The sequence below is a fragment of the Misgurnus anguillicaudatus genome, chromosome 14, assembly GCF_027580225.2.
Source record: "Misgurnus anguillicaudatus chromosome 14, ASM2758022v2, whole genome shotgun sequence".
Lineage (NCBI taxonomy): Eukaryota > Metazoa > Chordata > Actinopteri > Cypriniformes > Cobitidae > Misgurnus > Misgurnus anguillicaudatus.
Genome location: NC_073350.2, coordinates 18,381,449 through 18,406,775, shown reverse-complemented (window position 1 = coordinate 18,406,775; position 25,327 = coordinate 18,381,449). Strand labels below are relative to the sequence as shown.

At 40.4% G+C, this 25,327-nt stretch overlaps 1 protein-coding gene across 1 annotated transcript in view; it reads left to right on the top strand.

Annotated features, from left to right (window-relative positions):
- atxn7 (ataxin 7) overlaps window positions 1-23,363 on the top strand; it is a 37,149-nt gene extending 13,786 nt beyond the window's left edge. The window contains exons 5-14 of the mRNA XM_055184361.2: window positions 9,257-9,361; window positions 17,824-18,049; window positions 19,076-19,353; window positions 19,471-19,553; window positions 19,750-20,021; window positions 20,123-20,315; window positions 21,092-21,213; window positions 21,303-22,150; window positions 22,235-22,377; window positions 22,447-23,363. Coding sequence (XP_055040336.2) covers window positions 9,257-9,361; window positions 17,824-18,049; window positions 19,076-19,353; window positions 19,471-19,553; window positions 19,750-20,021; window positions 20,123-20,315; window positions 21,092-21,213; window positions 21,303-22,150; window positions 22,235-22,377; window positions 22,447-22,464 — 2,288 coding nt within the window. The 3' untranslated portion in view covers window positions 22,465-23,363. The remainder of the gene's footprint in view (window positions 1-9,256; window positions 9,362-17,823; window positions 18,050-19,075; window positions 19,354-19,470; window positions 19,554-19,749; window positions 20,022-20,122; window positions 20,316-21,091; window positions 21,214-21,302; window positions 22,151-22,234; window positions 22,378-22,446) is intronic.
- The last annotated feature ends 1,964 nt before the right edge of the window (window positions 23,364-25,327 follow it).

The window sequence follows — 25,327 nt, the reverse complement described above, 5'->3', positions numbered from 1 at the left end:
GAATTAGTGATCGTCTTATTTTCCTCATTGTTATGTATATCCGAGTGAAACAGCTTCTGAAATTAGAAAATTGGTAGGGCAGGACTAGGGGTGGGTGATAAACCGGTAGACATGATTAACTGGTAGAAATTTGTCAACCGGTAGAGATTTTGGACTATCGTCTCTATCAAGGTTACGCGCCCACGTCATGCTCCTGTGCGCGTGGTCACGAAAACGTAACATTTGTTCATGTTTTTAAGCACCGCAGTTTTAAAACAAGTTATTTTAAGCCATCGAAACACAAACCACAGATCTGTATGCGTGCGCTCTTTCTGTGTGTAAGGAGCGCGCAAGTCCCACAACCGCTGCTCATTAAGCTTGTGAGCATTTTCTCACTTTCTCACAAAATTTGCGTCTTTGCAAGTATCCTTATAAACACGACCACTTCGGGCTTAAGAGAAAGTGAACAGCTAAAAGAGAAAACGCATGTGTAACAGTATATTGGATCCGGTCTTAAAGGGGAAGTTACCTAATTTTGCTCCTGTCTGTCACTCATGTTTATCAAACAGCATTGAGAGAAAATCTCCTACTGCTCTTGACTAAATCACTTTTTTACCTTAAATAAAAAATATATACATACATAATTATTTATTATCATTTCTTTATAATTGACTGTTTATCTTCAGAGAGCTTGAGTTTTGTTTCTTCTTTGTGAGAATTATGAAAATTTCTATGGTATTAAAGATTTTAATAACAGAAAAACCTTATTAAAACATAAAAAAACCTCTACCGTGATGAATATCGTTATCGTGATATAAAATGAATCCTATCGTAATATCAAGATTTTGGTCATATCGCCCACCCCTAGGCAGGACTTGAATTCGTCTACCGAGAACTGATTGTATCGTTGGAAGTTGGGTCATGTTGCAAATTGCAAATCACTGCAATCTTTTCCCGGGCCCATCCTCGAGTCATTCCCGACCGGAGGTAAAGTGAGATCGTTTCAAGAAGGAAAGGAGTTTAGCATTTTTGATTAAAGACTATGAGGGCACATGAATAAAAATAATAATAATAATAATAATGAAGCTATTGAAGCTCGCAGATAATTTATTTGTAAAAAATATTGCAAAAAATCGAAGTTTTTTATTAAATTTTTAAAGTACGATTTTAACAATTCTCCTTTATCTTTACTAGTAATAACAGCACACAAACAGTAAATTATGGTTTATGTTTTTGTTAATTATTCTTTAAAGAAACAAGTTAAACAACTCAAAGAATAAGGGCAGATTTCTATCAGCAATGTATCTGTGTTCTGATGAGGCACCTAAACAATATGAAATCCCAACAAGCACTTGTTTCCCAGACGCGAACATACGTCTCCTGTATAAAGATTTCAGTAACGTTTCCGTATGGAGGCCTGTGAAAAAAGAGGATGTTGCAGTTCTTCATCAGATGATGCGTACGGAGCGAAAAAGAGATGCAGACGCGGCAGGCATGGAGTTGAAGCTGCGAGCGTGTGCTCCCCTCTTCTAGGAATTTCTCTACCTACCTCGTTTATCAATGACAATGAAGGGGTGGTCAAATTATCAGCTCACCGTCTCTCTCTCCCTCTCTTCTTTTTCTCTCTCTGCTGTGTCTCTCTTGCTTTGTCACAATCTCTACCTCTCCCTGCTTCCTTTTTATATCTCGCACATCCTCTACTACCTTTTCTTTCTTTCAGCACATCCTGTTTGTCATCCTCTTCACTTCATCTCAGACGCATGATCAGAAGCCATTAGAATGTCTGTGGTTTTCATGTCAAGTCAACCCAGCTCTGATGGAGAGAGCGTATCCTGCCTGGATCACTGCTGTGCTGTCACATGCATGTTTTTCTCTGATAGTCCGATTGATATCCAGAGGAGCGCTAAGCTTTTTGTAAAGCTCACGTGGAATTTAAAGACACTCCTGATGTTCGGTCTATAATGGCTGTAATTCTTTGCATGAGTCTCTCAAGGCAGAAGTTTATACAGCAGATACTGATAACAGATAATATTGGACGATGCTACACTTGTTTACTACACAACTATGTGTGTGTACCTAAGCCTTTTGACCTTTTTGTATTTTCATCTAAAATGGCTTACGAAAGTGATTAGTTTTTTTGAATTGGACAAATCAGTAGGTGGTTATATATATTACATATGTGATATTACACCTGCACTTCACCTCTTAAGGCAGAAGTATGGTCCATTTTTACGCATAGGGTCCATGTACAGTGCACATCATTTTTGTCATCATAATGGTGCATTCCCACCACCCGCGGTAGAGGCGACAAAAACGCGCTATTCCTGTGTAGTTGGACGCTTGAACATTTGAGTTCACTCGCTTCATTCGCGCGTGAAAGCTGCACGTCAATTCTAGTCATTCGATAGCCTGACGTTGTCATACTCAATTCTAGTCAGAATTTGAGTCTGATACCGCTCCATTGAGCTATAATTATGAGGCGTGTCTCATCCGAAAAATGCCTCTGCACTCAATTGGATAGACCTACGACCAATCAGAGCATTGGAGTGTGTGACGTACGTTACGTCTTTTGCAGCCTGACCGAACTGCTAGTTATTTCGCTACAATCATGACACTAAGATTGTGATTATACTAAGTCTTAGAGAACGTACATCAACACCTACTATGTTTACATTTCGTTTATATCACAAGATTAAGTATTTACTAAGTCATACAGTAAGACTATCTCTTACCATTTGTACGTTAGGTGAACTTCATCCACGACGATACCCATTACGTTGGCTTGAAAATATTGGAGCCTAGCATGTCCCTCCACTTATTCAGCAACCACGATTCCGGGGTTCCGAAAAGAAGCTGGCAACGACTGATAATTATATCCATCTCGTCATGCACGCCGAGTTGCATCCCCGTGATACCAGTTTCAGTTGCGACCAACTTTTGCCGAATCCCGTAGGAAGGACGGCAAAAACATCAACAAATGCCTTGCTTGCGTTTCTCTGTTCCTCTTTTAAAATCAATGTCAATATCTATCGATATCTTCTAGAACAGACTCGATGGCAGAATCCACACAACTGAATTCACTAGCGGCAGCCATTTCGTTGTACACAGATTCAACACACGCGCTCTTTGGTGACGTGGTTCATTACGTTACTGTTGATCATCTGTCCATCATCGTATAAAGCCCGCCCTGACAATTTGATTGGTTCAACCAGCTTTGGGTCTAGCATAGTAGCTCCTCAATGCAGAAACCCCAGACCGATCTTCCCGTTCTCAAAATCTTGTGGGTGGGGCTAAGATTGGCTGGCATCCAGGCTAGTCGTTCGAGACATTCACGTGGAAATTCGCGTCATGGGAGGGGCGTCTGCGAGTCCGCTGAGACTCTGCTCGCTTCCTGTAATCACGTCACTACTTCAGCAAGGTCCTGATTGGTTAACGTGGCGCAGAAATCCATCAAAGTTTAGATTTTTCAACTTTTCACGTGGCAACGCTCAATTCGTGCGGAAGTACCATCTGCGCCGTGCGTTCCGCAGCATTCGCGCCACGCTTACCGCGTGTACTACGCCGCAGGATGCCTAATCGTGTGTTTGCATTGACTTAACATGTAAATCACTCGCGCTTGCCGCATCTACCGCATCTGGTGTAAAGCCTGCATAAGAGTGCACGCGTACTGTGCGAGCACCACCTGATTTTTGAAACCCTGAGTACATTTTATGCGTAGGTTGCATATGCGCTACAGGAAAATGTAGTATGTAGACCTGGAGATGTGTTGCATTTTGTTGCAATGCTTATGCGTCGAACGGCTGTATACACATATGAGTCAAATAAACTATACTTTGCAAGGCTGTGTGGTCGACGTGTAAAAAACAGACTATAGTTCGGGCTTTCGTAAGACATCATGATAGCTTGATAAAGTCTAATTTATAGTCGTGTGTAAGGTCTACGCCGTAGGTTATCGGTAGTCCTGCGTAGCTCTGCGAAGCCTGACGTGCAACTCCCCAAATTTTTAACAGAGCGTCAGTTCTACGCGAACCACAAGTGCTGTGATTGGTCCACTAGAACCGCTCCCGTCAGGTAAAAAACTGCATCATTGTTATTTCCGTTTGCGACAGTGAGAACAAAGATGGACCAAGTTGAGGAGTGATTTAACTCAAACTACAACATTAGTCGCTGTTTATTTACTTTCATCACTGCTGGTCATCTCAAAACATACACAACAAGTTGCTGTTTCTTCTTGTTTGTGGGTTAAACTTGCCAAGCTGTTTCTTCCTTGACGGTCGCGCTGCTACTGTGGTAACACACGTGGATACTGCCTACCAGCGGTCTGCATGTGTGTTTGCAAATCGACAATGACGCAAAACGTACCCTTCGTCGTAGCGGCTACGCCGTAGGACCTACGCATAACTATAATGAGCCCTTTAGGGAATTAAATGTGTTATGACTGCCCATGTAAGGATAAGATTTCTAACTGTCTTGTCTCAAAGTTGCTGCAAAGATGCAAACCTTTTAACAACATCCCTTCTTTAACTACCTGCTGATTGTTCTTATCTTTTGTGATTCCTAAAAAGAAGACTGTCCTGATTTACAGACTGGTGGTGATTACTGTAAGATCAGTTCAGGTACGCCCGGGTGTAGCTGAGGAGTCGATGACATGGCTTCAGACAGTGATGTTTTTTGGAGTGTCCTTGTGTCTCAGTGTGAAGGTGCTACAGAGTAAAGTGTCTGCTCCTTAACGTAAAGTCCGGTAAACTCCGCAAAGAATCAGAGTCCTTTTAGAGTAGATTATTTCTGATAACAGGCCAAATAAATAACAAGTAGATTACCTTAGTTCAAATCATAGTTTGTGTAAATGTGTACTATATGACGTATACAATGTTAACTACAAATCGGCTGCCAAACCTCCCTAGCGGTGATCCATGATCGCCGTCTCCCCACGCTTTAGGAAACCAAAACATTTGTTATTTTCGACAAGGTATTTGTTTCAGAGATGAGTTTAGCCAGACTTTTAAACAAACAAACTGGAAGTAAAGTTTCGCTCAGACACGTAATCGCGACAACACACGTGCGTCTGATAATACCATCTATAGTGATTTTGATTAGGAATGGGTCACTGTGGTGCACTGGTGTAACAAACTATTTTGGGCAGTGTATATATGTGACTTTGCCTATGAAAATTAGGCTAAAGTCTCATAACCTCAATTTTGAGACAAGCATTTCACTCAATGATTTAACATGTATTTCAGTTTTTTAACATGACATCTAAGAGCCTTTTTACTAGGGGTGTAACGATTCAACCGTGTGTCCCATTAAAAATGCCTGTCTGAAATCGATTCTGAATCGCAAGGCTGCGATTCTTTGTTTCATGCACAGCTTGTGCGTGTACTACGGCATTTGGTTAGTAGGAAGTCCTTATCAATTTAAAATCATTATGAGTCGGAGTCGTTTATAACGTTCATTTAAAAAAGCAACACTCCATAAACAGAATAATTTAAAAAATTATTTATTATAATGAAAATAACTGAAACAATTTGAAGAACAGTGATATAAATATTCCTTTAGACATTTCCTGGAGTAGCATTCGTAATGCTACTTCTTCTGTGGCACAAGGGAGTTTCTGCACAGGAGCGCCCCCTGGCGTTCGGATGTGCCTGGATTTCACCGTAATTCATTCAAATTCAATCATTGTGAAAACGCGCATTTGCACCGTTAATCGTTACACCCCTACTTTTTACACCTGGTCACTTCATGTGTTTTCTCTGATCAGATAGTTATCTGATTTGTTAAAGGCGCTCTAAGCGAATTGACGCGTTTTAGACCATAAAACATTTTTTGTTACATACAGCAAACATCATCTCACTATCTGCTTGCTGCCTGTCCGCTGATCAAACTGTAAAAAACCGTGATCTCTGTAGACAGCTCAGGCTCGACAAATGGCAATATCAACATAGTGGCCAAACCTAGCACAACAAAACATAACAAAGTGTTCCAGCCAATAAACGACAAGAAGGATTTGGAGGTGGGGGTTGGGCGCGTTCATGAAAGTACGGACGGGAGAGGGAGGGGGAGGCGTTAGCTACGCTCCGTTTGTTTGAAAACAGTTCAAACATCAACAGGAAGTGACGTCGCAAATTATTCGCTTAGAGAGCCTTTAAAACTGTTCCATTTACATTTGGCCACATAAATGCGCTTTGGCAAAACGGATATGAATCCGATCTTCTACTCCCGCGCAAAATGCAAAAACACGATTCATTACTCTGCCTTAAAAAACTTAAGACGACATTTATGCAACAAAAGGCAGCACTTACTGTATGTTGTACTATATTTATAAGCTGGAGCGCATAGTGCAGAGCAGCATTGGAGTGACGTGACGCGCGATGATTTAACGTACAGGTCCATGATGGGAAAAAGCGTTCACAAAACTCTTTCTCAAAGTTTTATTTCTTTGTTTAATATCATTCGAGTTTGTCATTGAACTCTTTCATTGGTTTTAGGAAGCTTTTGTTACTCGCTGTCGTCGCTCCATAAAGCAGCAAGTGTGTCGTCTTTGTTTGTTTGCCTCTTTGCCGGCTAACTTCCGGGTGGCTTGCTTACGTTTGGGAGGAGTTATGCGACATTTGTGGTTTCATAAAACAAATGTATTTACACTTGTCAGGTTTCATCTGAAATGCATCTTATACCACCTCCTGAAGTGGTTTGAGCGATCGGATTTAATTCCGTCTCGAAAATTTTTAGGAGGGCATTTACACCTGGACTTTTTACGATCGGATAGGTTTCTGATCAGAAAAAACGCATGAAGTGACCAGGTGTAAAAAGCCCCAAAGATATCAAGGTAATATTTTCACACAATAAGTCTAATATATGTATATTTATGTGTGGATGGATTTGCTTCCTCACTTTTTTTTATCTAAAGCACCTGCTTAATGCCTAAATGTTCATTTAAATCTTAATAAGAAGTCCATTCATCAATCACTTAATCCATGCCTCCTGTCTGTTTTATTTTAGATACAGATGTGTCTCTGGCGAAGTCATATTGAAAGTTCTTCGTTATCGCATATACATTTTTTGTATTGATAGGCCTACCTGTTACGCCATTGGATACACAGCACATCTGGCTTCCTCCTCGACAGTAAAACCTCCTAAATCGAAAAGCAAAGCAAAACATAATTTTACCTCTAATTAATATAAGAACATGGATTTCTGTTTTAGCCCCTTTGCTTCGATGACATACTTCTCTAAAATTTTCTGAGGACAAGCGCTGCTTTGCGGAAAGTCCTTATATAGGGCTGGTTTGGGAGTGTATTATGCAAATTAACAAACTTGTGCACACGGCTGTTTATTAAGAACACTAACACATCTATGTGTGTAGGGACGTGTCGTGAATTAGGCGGAAATTTTTTAAAGTTTAAATGTGCATATAGATTTGCATATAGTTCATTACATCATGTAGGATGATTTTATGTTAAATCTGTAAAAAAAATTGGACTTTAGCTGTGTCTTCACAGGCATTTCAGTAACATCCAGGTGCACACTTCTGCATAAAGAAATCGGTCCAACTTAAAAAACATGTCTTGAGAAACTGTTTCTGAAATCAAGGATGGGCTCCATAAGAAATCATTAATAATCTTAGTCTATTTAAAACATTTTGCATATCCCTTGCTGTAACGTTGTAAAAATGTGCAAATCTTTCCTCTAGTGACAGTGAGTGTCCTTCACATCCGATCTACCTACAGTTTGTGCATCTACTGCTTAGCCACTGCTTAGTGTCATTGTGTACCCAAGAGACATGGGTGTTAAAATGCCACACAAGTGTGTTGTTTTAAAGTGCTGTGGTTCCCATGCATGTCTCGCAGATAATTTGAATCTTTCGCCCTTAAACAAATAACGTTCCCGAGTTCAGCATGTAATCTGGTTTGAAAGGAAATCGTTGCTGAAAGAAGTAGAGTGCTTTAGACATTACTAAGTGTACAGAACATGTAGTTTGCATTAGGCCTCACCAAATAGTTTCGGACTAGGAACGATTTATTTTAAACGTGCAGATTTTTCTAATGCTTTCATCTAACGTTATTTGCGTGGTTTGAATAGACTGTTTTCCTCAATCTCTGCCGTTGATTCGGGATACTTTCTGCACTTTCGATTTTTTTTTAAAGCTAAATGCCACCCACAGTACGACTTGTCTTCGCTGGCTTGTTTATAATCTTTCGGCCTTGCAGATATTTCATAGCTTTACAACTGCCACTCTTAATCTGCAATCTCAATTTCTTCTCGTTCGCCCACTCAGTTACTCTCTTTCTTTCTCGCCCGTTCCCCCACTCACTCACTTCTCTCGCTAAGGACCTCCATCCCCAGACAGCCTTTGAAACAGCTGGCTCAGTAGCTTGCTATGCATTTGCTTCCTTTCTTATAAAAGCAGGGTAGCTGTGCCGAAAGTGACCCAGGGCACCACGTGAACTCGTCCAGATACTTTTCCTGGAACATCAGTGAAATGGCCTGGATGGCCTTACCTGAACCGGGCAGACTGAAGAGGCAGTGTAGTTAAAGTGATACTATTTATTAAGGGTGTGCACTCTGAAGACATGTTTACTTGGAGCTCTGGGAATAACCCTATTAATTTGTAGGGCTTTTGTGATCAAGTTTATGCCAAAAGTTTATTATTTATTAGTCAGGTTGTACAGATTGTAGTTTTGCTTCCTGCTAATATGTGCATTTGTGTATTAACGCAACACTGTAAATGGTAGGACGTTTTTTTGAGGGCTCTGCCCCATGAGACAATATTTTTTATTCATTTTTACATTTACATTCATATTATACATGCATTTATTATTTTATTTACATTTATATATTTAGCAGATACTTTTATACAAAAACGTACTAATGAGAGATCATCTAACATTTTGTAATTGACAAAAACTGCTTAGAATAAAACGATATATAAAAGACTAATCACTCGACAGTGTTGTCCCTGCTTAGGACATTGTGTTATGCTTACTAAGCCAATGACATCCAAGGTCATGTAAACACACTAAATAGTGCTCTTTTATTTGAGACGAAATTAAAGGAAAGAAAAAATGCCTGATTGACATGCCATTTAGTGAAAGTCTGTTCTGTCATCTGGACTAATGATGATTCAGAATCGAATCGGTTATTTGCAACAAGCTAGGGTTTTGTTTTGGTCTGTACACTGTGATATGTACTGATTCAAAAACAGTTGCATTTGTAGCCGTTACCTTAGCATGCAAGCACCAAACAATATTTTTGATCTGCGTTTTTGTGTTTTTTGCAGACATGCCCATATTTGGCCAGTGTCCCGCACAGGACGACTTCTACCTGGTCATGTGCAACAACTGCAGTCAGGTAGTCAAACCCCAGGCCTTCCAAGCACACTACGGTAAGATCACCTTGACTTCCTCTCTCTTTTCTTCACTGTCTTTCGATGAAGGTGTTTTAGAAAAATCTCATCTCACTTGAGGGATTTAAGTCAGAAATCCCTCCGCCCCCACCTCTGCTCTGTCTCAACTATCATAACACGAAGGGGGAGGCACGCGAAGCTTTGATATCCACCGCCAGACTTCTGTTTACTATCCTCAAGTTAATATTTGATGTGCTCTTTTAGTTGGCACGTCTGCGCTGTTTTATTTAATACAGGACATGTAAAACCTTGCAAAAGACTCCTAAGATTTCTAGGAATAAAAACAGCAAAAAAGAGCTTTTATCTTTACAGAACTGTGTTTTGGGGATCATTGTTTACTTATTTTTAAAATAGTGTCAATGGGGGTTTAACACTAGGGCTGTGTATAAGCAAGAATCCGGCGATGCGTATCACGATACATGGGTTGCTATTAATGTGTTATGATACTGCAAAACGAGGTGATATATTGCAGGGTTTCCCGCAGCACTTTTCAGTTCGGGTGGCCCGCCTAAGCTGGGAAACCCTACCACCTTAACTAGGTCGTCCCAAAAAAATTTCGCTGCACAAAAGGCCGTCAAATGCATCTCGGAGAATAGCGTGGATGCGCTTCACACCCCAAGCGGGCACGTGCACCACATGGCCGAATTGAAAGACATGGTCCGTCACTGTCTGGAGGATAACTAGCCAGTTGATAAAACATTTAATTCATTAATAATCTAGTATGTGTTCATTTTCTGTCATAGTTTCTTTAAAATTGAGTTTTATTTGAGTGTTTTAAATTAAAATATTTTCAAAGTTTAATGTAAAAGATAAAAGCGCAGGCAATGTTTCCTCTTTTTTTATGTTTGTTTCTTTAATGATTTAATGTAAACTTGTCTGGATAATAATAATTGGTTTGAACATTTTTTTTTAAAATATTTTCATCATGACACGTATGCCCCGCCCCTTTGATTGTCATGTCCCCGGCCCCGCCCACCCGCACAACCCTACCACCTTAACTAACAAATTTTCTGCGGGAAACCCTGTATTGGGATATTTCCTATTTTAGGAATTTATTAGGATATCATTTTACCAAAGCTGTCATTGAGAACACACCACCATATATGCAAACCAAAATTGTGGCGCACCCCTATGCTAGTACTTCCTGTCACTGTTAAGTTAAGAGATAAGAAGAATGCTATCTAGTGGTCGGGATGTAAACGAACCACTGCCATGAATTTTTTGTGATGTGTGATTTTTATTAGAAAAATATCTATATTTTGTTTTTCCCCTCCAGATACCTTATTTGCCGGACAAAATATTGTGATTCTCATGTGTATCTATTTTTTCTTACACCCCTATTTAAAGCTAGTGCTGTGACTGTTTGGATTTTGCAGGGGTTTAAATCCAGTTGGTACCGTTCCCCTGGCATGCAAGAAATATCACGTGGGCATGACGCGCTCAAATTAATGGCTACATGTTTAGAAGGTTGCGCCCGTGACAGTATTTGTGTAAACATTTTCTGTAGACACCAAGTACTGAAACTTAGTAATTAAGTAACAATAATCAGACACGCGCAAAAATAAACCCCTATATATGTTTAATGGACCGTCCCTCAAGAAACCCTTGAACACAGGATGAAAGACAGTAAATTATGATTAAAAATGACTTTTGTGTATAGTTCATATCATACACCATATGCACTTCTGTAACTTTCACCAGCAAAATAAATAAATCATGAAAATATAAAAAAGTGCGGTGATGGCGATGATGACCTCTGCACCACGGTAGGCATCTAATTTTTGCGGTGACACGGTTATCGTCACAGCCCTATTTAAAGGTGCCATATAATAAAAAACTGTATTTATCTAGGCATAGAGGAATAATAAGAGCTCTGTACATGGTATTGACATATCATGAGCCTCAACGTGGTTGTTTCCTCATTTTTATGTAAACCTCGTGCATGCACAAGACAGCTGGAAAACAAGCCAATCTCAACATAACACCGACTGATGTCATAGTCGAGATGTACGTCCCCAACATTAAATTACACATTAAATTAAGTACAACGTTGTTAAAATGTTTACTAATGTGATCTACTGACATTATTATTCATGACCCTTCCATGACCCTTTAACATTTTTCAATAAGTTAAAAGTAGTTTTTTGAAGTAAATCAAATGGTTTTATTTTAGTAGGTTGGAGGAAATGTCATTGTTTAAAGCAGTTTTTTATTTTGAACATTTGGTTTAGTATCCTTTGTCCATATTAACATTGGATTAATAGTCCCATTACCAGTTTTTAATTCAGTATATTATAGTATATTTGTGTTTTTTGTATTGATAGCTTTGGAATTGGGACTCTTAGCGTCGACCACTAGAGGGAGCCAAAATCTAATTGAAGCCCTATAGCAAAATGCTTTGGTGCTTTTTTTGGTGGCTCAGTTAATCCCAAATTTGATATGGCCTAATGCACTTGATAAACCACAAAGGTTTCAATTTAATATATAGTCTGCATAACTGTTTTAAAGTGAGTGATGGTCTGTTCTACACAAATTTGTATAGCATGTACAGTATACTAGTAGTATTTCACTTACACCATGTATTGTGCTCCAGTTCACATTTATTTCATTTTGTTGGATTAAAATGTACAAAACTTTAAGGTTAAATGTGAGTGCAGTAAGAGCTGAGTTCATTTTCAGGAAGTTTATTTATGGATCAGTTGAAGGTCTAAGTTTGGAAGCAAGTAACGGTTTGTACCAAAAATACCATTATAGAGTTTTAAGCAGTTCAGGTAACAGTACAAAAGTCTTTTTAGAGCTGCTGTTTTTGCATGACTTTTTATGGCCGTAAAGGCGGGGTGCATGATCTCTGAAAGCCAATGTTGATATTTGAAATCACCTAAACAAACATGCCCCTACCCCTATAGAATCTGCACCTTCATTGGATCGACCCGCCCCACACATACGCACCCCGGGCAACGATGTCGGTTAGTAGACACGCCCCTTACTGCTGATTGGCTACAAGTGTATAATAATAATAATAATTAAACTATTACTTTGCATACTTTTTCCCATTTCTGATTTATTCATTTAGTAGTTGCTTTTTTGAAAGCGACATATATTGCATTCAAATTATGCATTTTATCATTATTTGAGTTTTATCAAATAATCCATATTCTGTGTGTTGCTAACACAATGCTCTGTCAGCTAAGTTACATCCATCTAATTTGTCTTATTTAAGTTGTAAGCACTCAGTTTGAGCATTGTTAAACTGCCAAACATAACTACACAGTTCAGCTGTTTATCAAACTCAGAATGAAACTAATATTCAATTGGAACCATATTTGTATCTAAAAATGTCACGGGACTGAGTATTTGTGCAGGTTCTGGAAGATGCAACCTCTCCTAGGTGTGCCAAAACATGTCCACATTAATACCCTTCCAGAAGTTTTTCAGTCCGGCATTTATGTTCAATATTCCAGCGTACGATCTGTTTATTGTTCACAGACTGAGCCAGTTTCCCCGAAGGCTTTCCAGAAATCATTACACAATCACTCACTGTTGCAGAGAGAGGGTTGTTTTATGAACATTGAGACTCTTTTATTCTAGACTGAAAGATTAATGAGCAGATTAACTACACAGACCATGAAACTTTTAAATGCTCAAGTGCTTGACTAATAGTGTAGGGAAGAGTCTAGTTCTGGCAAGTGCTTTTTCAGGACAATGATTAATGAATCATAATGAACTGAAAGAATTTGCTCTATGTATTGCGAACATCCGCAATCAAGAATTGAAATGCATGTAAAAATATTTTAAAAGCATGGCAGCGTTTTAAAGCCATATTTTTTATATGATTGTGTGTTGCTATTATTTGAATTATTTGATTAAGAACTATTTATTAAACATTTGCATTTTAAATTTTTAAATTATAATTTTGTTACTACCTGCTAGAATAGTAAACTCTTTTTTTGTTGTTGTTTTGCATTGATGCCCAGCTAACTGTGCATTACTTTTTACACACTCGATTTTGAATGGCCAGTCATGACGTTCATCTGTCACATGTTTCCGCTTCATTGATGTCTATAACGGTTAATTCACACAGGGCGTAAGCATCAATGCTTCTCGTTTACTTTAAATGGGTGACGTTATGCGTTGCCGAACTGAATTGTGGATCCGTCAACGTTGTGTCACTGCCGTTGCTCGGGCAGAAGTTGAACATTTCCTAACTTTTCAAGCGCCAACGTGTGCCTCAGCCAATCAGGTCGCCTTATGCAAATAACCTAGTTTGAGCCAGCCAATTACATTTATGCAAGACCTGAGCATAGAGACAGAGTGCAGTTATGCAAATTTGAAAAACACACCCACTGGGGGGGGGGGTTTCAATTCAACCGTCTCCATTGACTTTGTAATGCGAGAGGCCGCCTCCTTGTCATTTCTGGCTTATAACAAAAAACAGAATAATGCCTAAAAGCTGCTGTGTGACAATATGTACAGCTTACAAGCCAAAGAACCCAGAAATAAGTTTTTATAAGCTGTCGAGCTCAAAAAACGAGCGTTAAACCCTGCCTTTGAGGAGAAAAAAGTGGATCGCCGACTACGTTTCCCCCTAGTGGACGCAGTTCTACTAATATGAGTACTATGAAAAGTTGCCTGTTTCCACTTTTCTGTCTGTAAATGTCGTTTTTTGAGCTCGACAGCTTATAAAAACTTATTTCTTGGTTCTTTGGCTTGTTAGCTGTACATATTGTCACACAGCAGCTTTAAGGCATTATTCTGTTTTTGTTATAAGCCAGAAATGACAAGGAGGCGGCCTCTCTCAATACAAAGTCAATGGAGACGATTGGATTGTTTCCCCCCCGGTGGGCGTGGTTTTCAGGTTATGATGCGCTGCGCTCTGTCTCTATATGTTGTGGCCACTGTGATTGGCTGTTGGCCATGCTTCCGACAACCATTTCGTTAAGCGTTACTGCTTTCGCCCCTTGTGAATGTACCGCAACTGCACTCTTCAGGCAATCTGTATTGTACACATACACATTACTAATGTCTTGTCAGATGGTATCTCATGATTGATGCATTGGATCATGTTTTTGAGCTCAGATCCTCACATTGGGCATTAGATCTCTGTTATATAGTCAGGCTTCATCTAAATATATCGTAAACCAGCCTGTACAAATGTGTTCACTGTTGAAGGAACAAAGCGAGATCCTTCAGAGGACTGTTGGCTTTTCATTTTCTTCATTGTTTTTAAACTCAAGCGTAAAATTGTTTATATATACTTTTGTTTATTCGTTTGTGGCTGTTGATTTTATGTTGGTAGCTTCCTGTGGTCATTTGTTAGGTAGCTTAACAGTGTTCAGTGTATAGTTTCCCTATTGCAGTTTCAGATTGCTGTGAAATGATACTGTGAACTGTTGTGGTCTAATTGGGGCTTTGGTTAAACAAATTGTCCTTGCTTCGCTTTCCCAGAGCATCACCAACAACACGACTAGAAGCCATTAGCATCCATGAGAAATAAATAAGTCAAGGACTTCTTCCCTTGCGTGTGTCTGTGTTTTTTTAAGAGCTCTGTGGTGGGGATTATCAACAAGATAAACACAGGCAAGACATCAGACTAGAGAGAGAGAGAGAGAGAGAGAGAGAATGAATGTGTGCATTCGTGTTGCCACTGGTTTGCTTTAAAGCTTAAGGACAAATGCTGTGTGGGAGCAGCGGCATGTGTATCTGTTGTTGACAGGCTTGTATAGAGCGGACAGGGTCTGTGTTAGCACAGCACAGCAGTTCACTCCTTTATTCAGAAAACCTGGCAGATTTCCCAGACCCAATCTGAAGTTATAAAGCAATACTGGAGTGAAGTGTTATTACCTATACTAGACCACTGTTGTGTCTGCAACCTGTTCTGTTTGTTTGTCTCGCAGTATGAAACATTTTTCCAGATTAAAGTTGCATGAATGTTTGCTGCGTGAGCAAGGTGGGGCCAAAATAGACAAGAAGGCTATTTTATGCAAATGCTGAGCAGGGTTATTATCGTAAACGAAAAACTTTCACGAAAACTGAAACTATTAGTGAAAAAACATTTTCGTTAACTGAAATACAATAAAAACGAAGGTTTCTTAAAAAAACTAAAACTAAACTATAACTATAATGTGGACCTGTAAAACGAACTAAAATTTAGGAAAACAAGACTTGCGTTTTCGTTTTTTAAATGTTATTGGATCACCAGTGGAACACGGAGTCACTCGATATTACCGGATCATAAGCAAATGAGGAGATGTTGCTGGATCATGAATGACCAATAGGTGGCCGTCTATTAGAACTCCTGACTGGATCCCTGCCCCCGAGCCAACAGTTCGGTTCAGAAAACATCATCTTGTTGCTAACGGCTAGTTTAGTAAGACAATTTGTTTCTGCTGGCAAATCATTACAATAACTGAAGAAGGCTTATCTCAGTGTACTGTACACGGAAGCATTAAAACGTTAAATATGGCTGAAAACGCTGACGCCAACCGATTGCTTGGCAGTTTTAGCTGACGCTTTTTGGTTGCTATGATACAGAATGTCCGCTTAACTAATCTGAAACTATTATATGCCTTTGCGGATAATCAACAAATAAGTATATTATGTTAGTACAGCGATCTCTTCTGGTACAGAAATGGACACTCATAGACAGAACATTAACCTTTGCATTGATTTTCAGTTGTTGTGCACAGACATAAGTTTGTATAAGTAAGATGTGCTGATTTACTCTAAATTATCTGGGTTATTTTTAACCCAATGCTGGGAAAATATTAGACAGAACACATATGTTGGTTTATAAATAAACATATGCTGGGTTGTTTCAATGCAATGCTGGGTTGTTTTAACTCATGTTTGGGTTAACAACAACCCAGCATATGATTATTTATAACCATACATGTATATTTATATATGTATATTATATTTACCCAAATAACACAACAGAATTTAGAGTGTTGGTTGGTGTGGTATTTGTCCCGGCCTTTGATAGTACTAAATAAACAAAACCTTTTTTTTAAATCCTCTTATTCTCACCGTATTTTCAACATTTCCAGATTTGGCAAGGTGTATGTACTAGCCAAGGAACGCCCATCAAGCGGGTGTGTGTCGCTCACTTTTGTAGCTAATGTGACTGTAGGGCTGGTAGAGCATTGCTTTAGCAGCGCAAAGGTCATGGGTTAAAAGCCAAGGGAACACGACCATCCCCATAAAAAATATATATATTATGTATACACTGCAAGTCGCTTTGGATAAAAGCATCTGCCAAATGCAAAAATGTATATATTAAACTTTCGCACAGCGAATGAACTTCAGCCAGCTCCTTGTTTTCTGTCTGCCATTATTGGACAAACTGATTAATCCAGGTGTGCCTGACCTCAGTAGTCACAACAACAATAATCAGACACACCTGGATTAATCAGTTTGTCCAATAATGGCAGACAGAAAACAAGGAGCTGGCTGAAGTTCAGGAAGTAGTGTAGCTGGGCATAAAGCCAATTCATTGAGAATCATAGCAAGCATCATTGGACGATATATCGGTGCACCTCTACTATTTTCAGCTGAATAGTTTTGGTTGCCAAACATTTGGTGCATCCCTTCAAGATTTAAACTGTGATCCGAGCCATATCTACATACCAGATTGTCAGTCTTTATAGGTAGGCCCTTTTTAAAGAGACACTCATTTTCCAGCTCCCCTAGAGTTAAATATTTAATTTTTACCGTTTTGGAATCCATTCAGCTGATCTCTGGGTCTGGCCGTACCACTTTTAAGATAGCTTAGCATAATCCATTGAATTTGATTAGTCCATTAGCATCGCACTCAAAAATAACCAAAAAGTTTTGATATTTTTCCTATTTAAAACTTTACTCTTCTGTAGTTACATCGTGTACAAAGACTGACAGAAAATGAAAAGTTGCGATTTTCTAGGCAGATATGACTAGGAACTATACTCTCATTCTGGCGTAATAATCAAGGACTTGCTGCCGTAACATGGCTGCAGCAGGCGTAGTGATATTAATATTAAGCACTGCCTGAAAATAGTCCCCTGCTATTGAAAGTAACCGAGGGGAATGTCCCTTTAACTTAAGCCTGTAAATAACTAAATATGTCACTGCTCTCACTATGTGCTTTTAAACGTAGTGAAAAGGAGGAGTGTTTTTATGTGTCTGTGTCTGTGCTGGAGTCTTAATCTACTTACATTAACTGCAGGTCAGGTCATATAGCTATTAAAATGTCTCCATGGTTGACTTTGCCAAAGTTCAAACCAGATGAAAATTTTTCATCCTGTTTAGGAAAGCTCTTTGTCATCCTCCATTAGGGTTAATATTGTAATATGACATTAAATAACTGATCATATGTTACTGTGTTTTCCTTTCCTGTTCCTTGATTTTATTATTCTTCAGGTATTATAGTGTCATGAGCATTCAAAGCCTTTATATTTACCCCACAGAGAGAAGACACGGCTCCAGCAGCAAGCCTCCATCCAGCTATGCCTCTTCTACATTCACATTCTCTCGGAACAAGGGCGGTGTTGGGGGCGGAGTCGGGGGAAGCTCAGTGACACGCCCCTCCAGTGTAAACAGCAGCATCCCCCCTAAAATCTTCAAACCAGCCAAAGACAAGCTGCTTCACCGGAAGCCTCATTTTCCCTATACTAGGGTGCTGCAAGAAGAGAGGTGTGTGTGCTTCTAGGGTTCAAAATCATAATTTTACCAGCCGTATTTGATGTTTAATAATTATGGTTGGCCCTGAACAATTAATACAGTTAACATGTGGTTATTATAGTCTTGATTTATTTGTAGATTTTCTGATTAACTCTAGGGTTGCATAACAGCTAATCGTAATTGTAATTTTACTCCATATGATGGATTTTTTATTGGATTATATATTTTATTGAGCGCAAACTTAAAGGAATAGTCTACTCATTTTCAATATTAAAATATGTTATTACCTTAACTAAGAACTGTTGATACATCCCTCTATCATCTGTGTGCGTGCACATAAGCGCTGGAGCGCGCTGCGACGCTTCGATAGCATTTAGCTTAGCCCCATTCATTCAATTGTACCATTTAGAGATAAAGTTAGAAGTGACCAAACACATCAACGTTTTTCCTATTTAAGACGAGTAGTTATACGAGCAAGTTTGGTGGTACAAAATAAAACGTAGCGCTTTTCTAAGCGGATTTAAAAGAGGAACTATATTTTATGGCGTAATAGCACTTTTGTGAGTACTTCGACTCGGCGCAGTAACACCCTCCCTCTCCCATTATGAGAGTGAGAAGGGGAGCGGACTTTTCAGGCGAGTCGAAGTACTCCCAAAAGTGCTATTACGCCATAAAATATAGTTCCTCTTTTAAATCCGCTTAGAAAAGCGCTACGTTTTATTTTGTACCACCAAACTTGCTCATATAACTACTCGTCTTAAATAGGAAAAACGTTGATGTGTTTGGTCACTTCTAACTTTATCTCTAAATGGTACAATTGAATGAATGGGGCTAAGCTAAATGCTATCGAAGCGTCGCAGCGCGCTCCAGTGCTTACGTGCACGCACACAGATGATATCAACAGTTCTTAGTTAAGGTAATAACATATTTTAATATTGAAAATGAGTAGACTATTCCTTTAAGTTACAATAAAGATGTATTCTGAAACGACACACAAAGTACGAAATAAGTACGAATCTTTATTTTTTTGCCTCCTAGCCCGAGTCCTGCGGTCAAGGCAGACAAGGTCCATCCGAAGGTAGAACCTTCAGCCAAACTCACCCACGTGCCCGCCTCTTCTTCCACTTCCTCCTCCTCTTCCTCCAATACTGTGAGCACCTCTCCCCTGAAGTCAGGCCTTAACTTTCCCCCCATACCAAAGGCTCCACAGCTGGCCCCTGGCCAGATCCCAAATGGAAAGGGCCACCTCTCGTCTCTAGACAAAAAACAAGACAACAGCAGTGCCAGTAGCAAAAGACCCTTGTACAAGAGACCAGGTGAATACTAACAACAATATAGTGAAATATTCACGAATGTTGTAATTAAACATTCAACCTCATTAAAAGTACAACCACGTGACCTTTCCTTAATTTGTGTGATTTTTTTTCTATTAGAACGAGAGTTTAATCCAGATATCCATTGTGGGGTTATGGATATGACAGCCCGTAAGCCATGCACAAGATCCTTAACATGCAAGGTATGCCAGCATCTTCACAAGAGGATCCTATCATTTTGTTTAGTCTTAAAACTGCAATAATGCATTTAGATATCAGAATATTCAGCTTAAAATATTGATAAGGATCAATGGAAATGTTTCGTCTGATGTCAGTATGTTGACTGATATATTGGAAATTCCCAAACATTCCCTTAACATCAAAGTCATGTCTCCATAGACACATTCCATAAGCCAGAGGAGGGCGGTGCTTGGCCGACGGCAGCGCTTTGACACACTGCTCGCCGAGCATAAGAGCAAATCGCGTGAGAAGGAGCTGCAGTTAAGGTTGGACCCCTCCCATCCAACACCGCCTCTCAGGGACCCTCACCCTGCCCCCTCTCGCCTATCACAACAAGATCCCCACCCGGTATCCCACGGCAATGGCACTGTCGACGCCACCAAATCTTTACCCCTCAGCAAACCCAAACCTCATAGTTTTGGACTTCCACGGTGAGTTGCATCATCTCCTCCAGTGAACTCAAGTTGTGTTCTTGTATTTGGCAAATGTGCACCTAGCTCCAGATTAACGTGCATTGTGCCATTTGTTATAGGCTAAACAGCACTAACTCTCACAGTGGAGGAGACCCAGCCGTGACCCACGATCAGGCGCATCACTCTCACCCAGCCCCAGCCGGTACGGAGGCCAGTCGTGTCTCCAGCGATGAGGGGGAGAATGAGGAGAGAGAGGAGGCCACAGAGAAACTGGACTGCCATTATTCAGGTTACCACCCTCGACCAGCTGCTGTAAGTAGAATCCTTGTGATTATAAATTTTAGTCGGATTGTAAGGCAGGGTTCCCACGGGTCCTTGAAATCCTTGAAAGTTTGTGAATCTGGGTGAAAAGATTTAAGGCCCTGGGAAGTTTTTGAAAATATACATGCATAGAAACAGGTCATTGAAAGTGCTTGAATCTCTTTTATGCGAGAAGTTTTCTGGAAAAAATCCATATTATTCCCTGTGTAGTGAAGGATAATATAAAAATTGTATCACACGTGCTACACTGTTTGCTTTAAATGCTTATATCTTCTGTATGTGAATGTTGATTCATACCAAAATGCTTTTTTGCATAGTTGTGTTTGACAAATGAAAACGTCTCGGGTTATGTATGTAACTGTTGTTCCCTGAGAAGGGAAAAAGACGCTGCGTCTCCCTTGCCATACTTCCTGCGTCCCTGTAACGCCGTCTTTGGCAATATTTCAGATAGTGATAAGTAGTGATAGTGATTAAGCCTCACCATTGGTTGAATTCAATTAACACATTCAGACACACTTACCCTTGGAGGCGTCCCCAAAGTGTCATCGCAGTGACTCAGCGCAAGTTCCCTCAAAAGGGAACCTTAACAATGTATCTTTAAAGGTAACACAATGTAACCTTGCTCTCACTTGAAATGTGTCCCCACATTTAGTTCTTGATTTTGAGGGTATTGGACCTGGAAAGTCCTTGAAAGGTCCTTGAATTTGAAATTAACTAAGGTGTGGGGGTAAGTATTTGACAGGCATCTTTCTTTCTGCTCTTTTCAGCACTGCACTTTTGGTAGCCGGTTGTATGGTCGAGGTTGTTATGCGTTCGACAGGCGCTGGGATCAAGTTCGGTCTGCTCTGACCAACATGTTGGACAAGCATGTGAACTCACAAATGTGGAAGTGAGTGTATCGACCCTTCCCACAAACAGTTCTCTAATTTTTTTTCTGTTGCCTTATTTCTAAATATGAATTAATAAATTTCTCCATAGGAAAATCCCCATGGCGCTTGAGAACTCATCAGCATCGTCAGCTTCTCATCGGGCGAGCACAAACTCCCACTCTTCTTCCTCCATTTCCACCGGCTTTCTCGGCCTGTCCTCGCCACCGCCGCCCTACGAGAGCAAACCGGTCCTGTCGTATGGCACCACCCTGAACGCTCGCTCTTCTCCGCAAACGTCTGCCACCGAGCAGCCCGCCTACAGCGGCACATCTAGGCAAGTGTCAGCCTCGTCACCCCAGATGCCTTCAGCCCACTCGTCCTCCCTACCCTCTTTGGGCTCCAACCGACCCCCCAAATCCAGATCTGGAACCAAGTCCATCAGGGCTAGAGAACCATCATCCAGCCTAAGTAACACTATCGTCAAGAGCAGTGCTAATAGCACCGTTAACATGAGTAACACAGGAAGTAGCAAAAAGCGGAAAAACAGCTCCGTGTTGTCATCTCACAGTACTTACACTTCTGAATCTTCCTCATCTTCCTCTTTCAAGAAGAACTGTGCGGTAAACTCTGGAAACTCGGGGAGCACGTATCACACCACACTGTCCTCCGCCCCCTCCTCATCTTCGTCGTCTCACAGTGGGGTGTACAGTGTGGGGTTGAACTGCACCCCGGGCCGGGCTAATTCTCTGAGTTTAAAGCAGGAGTCGACAGGGCGTGGTCCTCCGTCAGGCAGCCCCGCCGAGTCTATCAAACGCATGAGCGTGGTGATGAACAGCAGCGATTCTACGTTATCTCTCGGTCCGTTCGTTCACCAGAGCAGCGATCACCATGCAGATGCACGCCTGGAAGCCAAAAGGAGAAAGGGCTCGCCCGGCTCGAGTAGCCTTAACAACACAGGTCCGTCATTTTAATCGATGCTTATTTGATTCCGATAAACATATTAAAGGTTATTTCATTTATACATATTTATGACTTTGACAGTGTCTGGAGCAGGATCAGGGACGGCACAGGGTCCCGGCCGACCCAAAATTTCTAAATCTCCGTCAATCAACAACGTCCACAGCAAACATGCTCGCTCTATGCCTGGACCCCCGGGTCTTCCCAACAATTCACTTATACATCAGGTTAGTGTGTTATGTTTTTTACAAGACAAATTCAAGCTTAAGTGTTGTACTCACTTGTGTTTCTCTCAGCCAAAGGCTCGTCCCTGACACAGGTTTGGAGGCTCTGAGCGTGCTGAGCAGTAAGCTGGTTTCAGAGCTCTTCGGACCCCTCATGCCACTCTGCAAGAGGCCTTCTTTTTCCCTTACTCTTCCCACAATCCTCAGGGTGGAACGCACACTGGGTGGCCCATTGATGTCCTTCGCAGGGATCTCCTCCCAAAGCCATGCAGGGGCACTCTACGGGGTTAGGATAATAAGCCAGAGAGATGTAGTTCTCTTGTTGGAGGTTATAATGAATCTATACAATGCACCATTTGGTACAAACGCCTGCTGCGCAAAGCATGAGACGCCCAGCCGGAGTACTCGCGCTGGGGTCTGAAGGTACTGATTCGGGCTGGTACGTAGCCTCATCGACACTACCGAGCATAGGAGTGATGTACTGTACGAGGAAGATGTGTGGATGTACGAAAACACATCGGAGAAGTTGACGCCAGGAAACTTGAAACTCAAATCCTACTCGGCCAGGGACAGAAGGAAGAATGGAAGAAAACATCAAGACACAATTCACTAAAGTTAAATACATGATCTTTCACTGGCAGGCTGAATTAGACGTTAAAGCTTTGCTCTGCGATCAGAGCCGAGTTTCAGAATATACGTCTCAACCTAAAAATTATGCAAAGTAAGACTTTTTTTTGTTTACAGGTTTAAGCAACTAGCAGATGTTTAGCAAACAGAACAAAGCAACCATTATGGTTTATCATAAGATGTTTTAGTACACACCAAAAATTGTACCAGGACTAAGATTTTACTTGGAAAAGGATAGAGAACTAACATTTAAATGGACACTCCACTTTTTAAAAAAAATGGGCTTATTTTCCAGCTCCCCTGGAGTTAAACATGTGATTTTTGCCGTTTTGGAGTCCATTCAGCTGGTCTGCGGGTCTGGCGCTGGCACTTTTGGCATGGCTTGGCGTGGTCCATTGAATCTGATTAGACCGTTAGCATCACGCAAAAAAAAATAACCTAAGGGTTTGACTCTTCTGTAGTTACATCGTATGCTAAGATCAACGGAAAATTAAAAGTTGCGATTTTCTAGGCAGATATGGTTAGGAACTGTACTCTCATTCTGGCGTAATAATCAAGGACTTTGCTGCTGTGACATGGCTGCAGGAGGCGCAATGATATTACGTAGTGCCTAAAAATACCCTTGGTAACTTTCAATAGCAGGGGACTATTTTCGGGCACTGCGTGGTATTGTTGCGCTGTTGCAGCCGGGTTGCGGCGGCGAAGTCCTTCATTGTTATGTCAAAATGACCACGTCGGCCTAGAGGGTCGCGGCTTTTGGTTTTTCGTCGATCTTGGTACGCGATGTAACTACAGATGAGTCAAGTTTTAAATAGGAAAAATATCAAAACTCTTTAGTTATTTTTAGCGCGATGCTAATGGTCTAATTAGATTCAATGGATTATGCTAAGCTATGCTAAAAGTGCTAGTGCCAGACCCGGAGATCAGCTGAATGGATTTCAAAACGCTAAAAACCAAATGTTTAACTCTGGGGGAGCTGCCAAATTAGCATATTTTCAAAAAAAGTGGAGTGTCCCTTTAATCTAAAATTTAGATTTCAAAAATAAAAAATTATTTAGCTGTGTATCCAGATTTCAATCAAGGGAATTGAACTTAAACACACTAGACTACCATAAAGCACTTGAATCTTTATTAGCCCATTACTTTGTTAGGAATTTTAGTAATGGCATATTGTTAGTAGCCTGGCATGACTTTATTAAAGCTCAGAGATTGAGTTTGGTCCCGAAACACTGTAATCCTCCTAAAGACCATGACTTGATAAAAATGAGCTGTTTAAAAGTGACGGCTTTGATAAAGCTCTTGGGGGGATAGTTCACCCAAAGATGAATGTTTTGTCATCATTGACCTTGTGTTGTTGCAAACCTGTATAAACACAAAGGAAGATTAAGATTTTAAGCAACGTTTGTATCCAAACAGTTTTTGAGCACTACCATAGTAGTTTGTCCTACTATGGAAGTCAGTAGTGCTATTGCTCTCTGCTTGATAACAAATATCTTTCTTTGTGTTCAGTAGAAATTTATCCAGGTTTGCAACTTGATGGTGAATAAATGACATAATTTTCATTTTTGGGTGAACTATCCCTTTAAATGTAATATGTAGGCACAAACTCAGTCTTGGGTATGTTAAGATCTTCATTTAATGAAGCTCTTAGCACATGCAAAAAAATGTCTGCAGAACAAAATGAGGCGACAGGTGACGTTTCACTTCCAATTACTGATTGTAGCACTGATGAAGCTTTTGCTGAATCTTAATGCATGGTGTGTTCAGTTTATGCTCGGAAAGGCTTGTGGCTACGGTTCATGTTGAGCCATAGACCGACATTACAGAGGCACGGACACTTCTATCATCTCAGCAATGGCACTCAATACTGTGAGACACATACAGATAATCATTTAGTATGTGCTGTAGTCTGGCCATCACCACATTAACCACTAACATATACTGGGACTGAACGTTCCCATCATGCATTGCTCCTACACGTTTTGTTTTTCCAAGACCTTAGAGGTCAGTAGCTGGACATTTTGCAAATAATGATATTTTCACTATGGGCCTGTCAGCTTTAAAAGGCAATAGATCCTGTAAGAGTATTGGAGTTGTCAAGTTGGGGCTTCTCTATAAAACTCCTGTAAATCCTGAACTTCACTGATGTCAGTCAGCGCTTACTGCTGAGAGGTAAAGCATGATGAGTTTTTCTCCTTTTTTTGTATTTCTTCAGCTTTTTCGTACACAAAAAAATTGAACTGAATTCAAATATTGAAGTATCCCTATTTCAGAATACATATTTTGTTAAAGAATTGTACATAATGAGATGTATTTTTGCACAGGC